This window comes from Alnus glutinosa, chromosome 4 (genome assembly GCF_958979055.1).
Source record: "Alnus glutinosa chromosome 4, dhAlnGlut1.1, whole genome shotgun sequence".
NCBI lineage: Eukaryota > Viridiplantae > Streptophyta > Magnoliopsida > Fagales > Betulaceae > Alnus > Alnus glutinosa.
In genome coordinates, this window is record NC_084889.1 from 20,690,389 (window position 1) to 20,697,132 (window position 6,744).

Here is a 6,744-nt window from a genome sequence, read left to right on the forward strand (position 1 = left end):
GATAAATTAAAATAACGAAGAATAGAAGGAAGAATGGAAACTAAATAACGGTAAATAAATTAAAGCGATAAATTAAAATGAAGAAGAGAAGAAAGAACAGAAAATTAAATAACCTTAAATTAAAAGAAACATGAACGAAACATCAACTTACAAAAGAAAAGAACAAGGCAAGAGCTAAAACAAATGCTCTGAAGAAAGAAATTGATGTTCTAAGTTGTGCCTAGCATGGGGTATTTATAGCAGAAAATTAGGTTAAAAAAAACCAAATTTTACAATAGGACGCCTCTACCCCTTGTACTTACAAGAGAAAAGAAAGACTAAATAAATGCTAAAACAAAACCCCAGGATTTTCGGTGCTGCCAGAGGAGTCTTCCCTTTGCGCCTCCACATGCACAAACGGCTACAGCTTTCCAAAAACAATTTGCTCTCCAAGTCTGCTGCATGACGTGTTCCAGATTTTCAAGTGCATTCATGGATTTAGTCTGATATGGAAAGTTCAGCTGCTCTTTTCTGGGAAATAAATCAGCTCGTGCATGTCTTGATTCTTTGGAGACCCGTGTGCATGGAAAGAATTTATTACATGCCAGTGCTGCTTTGTTCCTCCTTTTGCGCCGCACATCATGTTCAGACTTGGAAGGAGTTTGGTGCTGCCAGCTGCTTCTTCTTTTGGAAATAAATCGTGCTGCCTGGTTGGAAAGAAAACATGTGGGTGCAATCCATGGATGAAAGATGTGTCCTACTGTTATGGAAAGAAGAAAAAACATAAATTGCAGGTCTTCAGGGATTCAGCACCTCCTAGGGAAATCCAACTGGTTCGGTATTTCTTGTCTTCACGTGTTTGCTGGTCTTCCTTTTGCTGCCAATCCATGTGATACAGTCCTGAACTTGTTTTAGGAAACTAGAGGATTTAGAGAAGAATTAAGAGAGAATCAAGAGAGAATCGAAGCAATATTCAAGAGAAATGAAAAACAACTGTATTGAAACCCTTTACAATTCGAGGAGTCAAGGAAAACCTCCAGTATCCAATCTGTTAATCCACAAACTGAATGAATGATGATCGGCCCAAAGCCAACCTATTTCAACAACTCCCCTTCCCGCCTACGCAACAGAAAAACATAAGTAAAATGACAACTGTACATGCAATTCCTTATTAAACGACAGCGTATTTACAATGGAACGGACACTTAGCCAAACTTAGACTAGAACCCTCCAGGTGTCCGCACTTCCAAGTGTCACCCGCTGCTTCTTCCAGCTGTCCACCAAGCGGGTCATGTGACAATACCCTCCCCATTAAAGGACCTTGCCCACAAGGTGCGGGTAGGCGTCCTTCAACACATGGAAAGCTTCCCATGTAGCATCCTCAGCAGACTGGCCAGCCCAACGAACAAGAAGCTCAATGAAGGGCTTATTGTTTCTGGGAGAAGAGCGTCGAGCTAATACTTCAACAAGTTCGGGCTGAATAATGCCTTCTGCATCAACTGGAGGTAACACTATGATAGCATCCACCTTAGAACCTAGCTTCGGCTTTAACTGCGAAACATGGAATACTAGATGAATTCTAGAAGGAGGTAAATCGAGCTCATAAGCAACCAAGCCAATTTTCTTCAGAATAGTGAAAGGTCCGTAAAAGCGTGGAGAAAGCTTCAGAGCCCTTCTAGTCACCACTGAATTCTGCCTATAAGGCTGTAGGCGCAAATAGACCTGTTGTCCCACCGCTAAAGTCTTCTCACTGCGCTTGAGGTCAGCATAGCGTTTCATCCTCTGCTGGGCATGCTGAAGGTTCTGCTGCAACAGAGTAAGAATCTAGTCCCCCATCTTCAACAACCCATCCACTGCATGAACCTTTGTAGTCTCGGGAACATAAGACAGGAGATGAGGAGGAGTCACACCATATACTGCCTCAAAGGGAGTCATGCGAATTGAGGAATTCCAGGTAGTATTGTACCAATACTTCCCAAGGGAGCCAAGCAGTCCACTGCTTAGGCCTATCCTGAGTGAAGCAGTGCAGGTAATTCTCCAAGCACTTGTTGACTATTTATGTTTGACCGTCTGACTGTGGGTGATAACTGGTACTCATGTTTAAGTACCTTGGAGCCGAAAAAGCTCCCTCCAAAAGGCACCTGTGAAGGTGGGATCTCTGTCAGAGACAATGGAACTTGGCATGCCATGCAACTTGAAGACGTTTGTAATGAAAACGTTAGCCACCGAAGCTGTTGTATAAGGGTGTGCCAAAGAGGAGAAATGGCTGTACTTGGATAAACGATCGACAACCACCAAAATAACCGAGTGCCCTCGTGAGCAAGGCAAACCTTCAACAAAATCCAAGCTGATGTCAGTCCAGATCTTGGTGGGAATGGGAAGCAGCTGAAGAAGGACAGCAGAAGAGCAATTTTCATGCTTGTTCTGCTGACAAGTAAGGCATTCCCGAATAAAAGACTTCAGATCTCTCTTCATACCCTTCCAATAGAAGTCCTTACGAGCTCTCTGCATGGTTCTTTCATAACCAGAATGACCAGCCAAAGGATCACTTTGTAGATAATGCAGCACCTCCTGCTTGAGCTGTTCATCAGTGCCCAACAAGATTCGACCCTTGTACAACAATAACCCATTCTGGAAAGAGTACTTCTGAGGATCAAGGTTGTTAGAATGCCACTTCTGTAACAAGTCTTGAAACATGCTATCCAGTAAGTACTACTCTTTCACCCTGTCCACCCAAGTAGCCACTGGCATAGACAAAACCGAAATACTGACTCCGTCATCCCAACCCTCCCTCCTAGATAAAGTATCGGCCACCTTATTATCCACTCCCTTTTTATACTCCACCTTGAAGCTATAACCCAATAACTTTGTTATCCACTTCTGTTGAAAAGGTGTACCCACCTTCTGCTCAAGGAGATACTTAAGACTCTGCTGATCAGTTTTGATCACAAAAGTCTGCCCTAATAAGTAAGGTCTCCACCTCTAAATTGCAGTCACCAAAGCCAATAATTCCTTCTCATATGTTGACATGTGCAGAGCTCGCCCCTTCAAAGCTTTACTCAAGAAAGCTATGGGCATGCGATCCTGCATCAACACGGCGCCAATGCCCACCCCACTAGCATCACACTCAACCACAAAGGGTTGGTTGAAATTCGGAAGGGCTAACAATGGGGCATGTGTTACAGCAGCCTTCAACTTCTGAAAGGCAGTTTTAGCATCCTCAGTCCACAAGAAGGCATTCTTTTTAAGCATAGCCGTGAGAGGAGCTGCAATTGAACCATATCCACGTATAAATTTTCTATAATATCCCGTGAGTCCGAGGAAGCCTCTTAAGGACTTGATATTCATAGGAAAAGGCCATTGAACCATAGCCTTGATTTTCTCCGGATCAGCTTTAAATCCCATATCCGAGACAATATGCCCCAAGTAATCAACCTCACTGCACCAAAATCGGCACTTGGACTACTTAGCAAAAAGCTGATGTTGCTGAAGTAGAGACAAAGTAATCTCAAGGTGGCCTAAATGTGACTGAGAATCCAGACTATGCACCAATATATCATCGAAGAATACAAGAATGAACTTCCTGAGGTAAGGCCGAAACACATGATTCATAAGGGATTGAAAAGTAGAGGGTGCGTTGGTTAAGCCAAAAGGCATCACCAAAAATTCATAGTGGCCTTCATGGGTCCGAAAGGCTGTCTTAGGTATGTCGTTTTCCACAACTCGAATCTGGTGATAACCAGATCGAAGATCCAGCTTAGAAAACACCCGAGCACCCCACAATTCATCCAACAACTCATCCACCACCGGAATAGGAAATTTATCCTTAATTGTGACCTTATTTAAGGATCTATAATCCATGCACATGCGCCATATGGCATCAGCCTTCCGAACCAACAACACAGGAGAAGAAAAAGGACTATTACTAGGCCGAATGACCCTAGCCTGTAACAACTCCTTAACTATCTTTTCAATCTCCTCCTTTTGGTAGAAAGGATACCTATAAGGTCGCACGGAAACTGGCTAAGTCCCTTCCAGCAAGGGAATAGAATGATCATGTTGTCGTGGAGGAGGCAGTTGCTTTGGTTCCTGGAACACAGCTGCATATTTTTGCAAAAGGTCAGCTAGAGGACCAGAATCTGCCATAGTAACAGAAGCCAAACCAACGTCTGCGAAAGCACTTATCAAATGCAGCAACACTCCCTTACTCTTCTGTGAAGATAACTAGAAGGTGGAAGGATCCTCCAAACACCAATTAAAGCCCGGTTGAATGCCTTTCAACAAACATTTCTTACCAATATAGGTGAATTCCATAGTGAGGGCTGTAAAATCCCACAATATGGGTCTTAAAATTCTCAGCCAGTGTATCCCTAGCACCACATCACAACCAGCTAAGGGAAGCAGAAAGAAATCAATGTGAAACTGAGTACCTTGCAATTTAAGGGGCACACCATCATTTCTTCCTGAACTCACAATTTCCTGCCCATTAGCCACCTTAACCCGAATCACTTCCTCACTTTTAGGCATCAGACCTAGCAAGGCAGCAAGTTTAGAATACAGGAAATTATGCGTACTTCCTGAATCAATGAGGATATCACTTGCTGATTTTTTAACACACCAATTAGCCTCATTGTCTTGGGTGTCGGTGTTCCAGTGATTGCATTTAGGGAGATTTCTGGATCTGTCTCCGTGTTATCTGCATTGCTAACCAGTTCTTCAACCACCAAAGAAGCAGGATCAACATCCTTTACCTCTTCCATCTCCTCTAACAAAAAGAGCTTTGGTCCACCCTCACAGACATGACCCATAGACCACTTGGCATCACATGAATAACAAAGGCCTTTTCGACGCCTTTCCTCCATTTGAGCCTGGGATATCTTTAGCACTAGTACCAATGCTTTACTAGCACCTCCGGCATTACTACTTTCCCCAACATACCTACTGCCTCCAGTCAAAGGCAACTTAGGACTAAAAGAGCTATTAACAATCCGAGAAGTCTGTGATTGAACAGAGGTCCAGGAAGGTTAAATAGGCTTCTTATTGGTCCAAAGTAGTTCCTCCTGGATTTTTGCCAAAGAATAGGCATCAATCATTCGACTAGGATTGAACATCCATACAGGAAGACGGATTTCATCCTTTAAACCTCCCAAAAAACAACTAAATTTCAAGTGTTCAGCCAAATCATGCACACGATTGGCTAGAGTCTCAAATTTAGATTTGAATTCTTCAACACTACCGGTCTGTTTCAACTTAACCAAAGTTTCCATTTGATCATCATATGATCCGGTACCAAACCGAGCTTGGAGAGCCTTAAGAAACTCATTCCAAGTGGTTAATCCATTTCCACTACGTAACTCCTGAAACCATACCAACGCTCTACCCTCCATATGAAAACTAGCAATAGTAAATCTCTGCGGATCAGGTATTACATAGTATTCAAAAAATTGAGAAGCTCTATAACACCAACCTTCAGGATCCTCACCATCAAAGTGTGGAAAATCCAGGCGCAACGTGTGAGTGTGGAACTGATCTGCATGCTCCCGCCCCTAGCGAGTATGGAACTGATCAGCTTGCTCTGCAGCTTGACGAGTGTGGAAATTCTCAGGAACAGTTGTTTCTGAAACCTGCAGGGCATCAATATGGCGACTAGTCTCACCATGTGCAGTCGACGTCTCCTGTGCTTTGCCTTTGAGCATGGCAAGAAGCTCTTCCTGATTCTTCTGCAACTTTGCCTGACACCGTTGCATTTCAGCTTGATGCTGACGCATCCTTTCATCTTGAGACCATAATTCTTCATGAATTCTGAGCTGATGTTGACGAACTTCTCGTTGAACATCATCAATCTAGATTTGGAACCGAGATAAACCTTCCTGTAAAGCAGCACGCATTCCCTCAGCGTTCGCAGAATCTTCAACTGTGGATCGAGTCTTCGCCATTACAATGAATCAAGAACAGAATAGAACAAAAATTTCCCTGTAGATCTAGGGTTCTGATACCAATTGATAAAGTCCTGAACTTGTTTTAGGAAACTAGAGGATTTAGAGAAGAATTAAGAGAGAATTAAGAGAGAATCGAAGTAATATTCAAGAGAAATGAAGAACAACTGTATTGAAACCCTTGACAATTTGAGGAGTCAAGGAAAACCTCCAGTATCCAATCTGTTAATCCACAAACTGAATGAATGATGATCGGCCCAAAGCCAACCTATTTCAACAACTCCCCTTCCCGCCTACGCAACAGAATAACATAAGTAAAATGACAACTGTACATGCAATTCCTTATTAAACGACAGCGTATTTACAATGGAACGCACACTTAGCCAAACTTAGACTAGAACCCTCCAGGTGTCCGCACTTCCAAGTGTCACCCGCTACTTCTTCCAGCTGTCCACCAAGCGGGTCATGTGACACCATGTGTTCTTTCTTTCGCAAGTTATTTCAGTGTTTTGTACCAGGAAAGAATTGTGTCTCTTTTGATTGGTGCTTCCAGGTGCAAGTCGGTGTTGTTGGCGTTGGAGAACATCACTAATTCGGTGCTAGCTTCCTAGCTGTGCATGGAAAAAAATATGGAGAGACAAAAGGTTAATCTTTCCTTGTTTTGCGCCTCTCACATCCACGTACATCGCTAGTTCTCTTCTTTGGTTAATCTCCAAGTGATTTGTGCTGCAGGTTATGGAAAGAAATGTCTTGTGCATGATTCGATGCTGAAGAGCTTTCCAAAATTAAAACCCGCGTCCTGCTAAGTAAGGAAAGAAAATCGGTGCTG

At 43.1% G+C, this 6,744-nt stretch overlaps 1 protein-coding gene across 1 annotated transcript; it reads right to left on the reverse strand.

The window, feature by feature from the left end:
• Positions 1-3,441: 3,441 nt before the first annotated feature.
• LOC133866207 (uncharacterized) lies at positions 3,442-5,366 on the reverse strand. The gene is made up of 5 exons (XM_062302745.1): positions 5,097-5,366; positions 4,598-4,976; positions 4,275-4,511; positions 4,061-4,118; positions 3,442-3,979 (listed from the first exon to the last, which is right to left on the reverse strand). Exons 1-5 carry the CDS (start codon positions 5,364-5,366, stop codon positions 3,442-3,444), a joined length of 1,482 nt encoding a protein of 493 aa, XP_062158729.1.
• Between the last annotated feature and the right edge of the window lie 1,378 nt (positions 5,367-6,744).

What these genes read in the sequence shown, in the direction of transcription:
- LOC133866207 (XM_062302745.1), bottom strand. Translation starts at nt 5,366, where the DNA reads ATGGAGGGTAGAGCGTTGGTATGGTTTCAGGAGTTACGTAGTGGAAAT. An exon ending in AGGATGAAATCCGTCTTCCT is followed by an intron (nt 4,977 to 5,096) that starts GTATGGATGTTC and finishes GTTCAATCACAG; the next exon opens with ACTTCTCGGATTGTTAATAG. An exon ending in GCTGTGTTCCAGGAACCAAA is followed by an intron (nt 3,980 to 4,060) that starts GCAACTGCCTCC and finishes GCGACCTTATAG; the next exon opens with GTATCCTTTCTACCAAAAGG.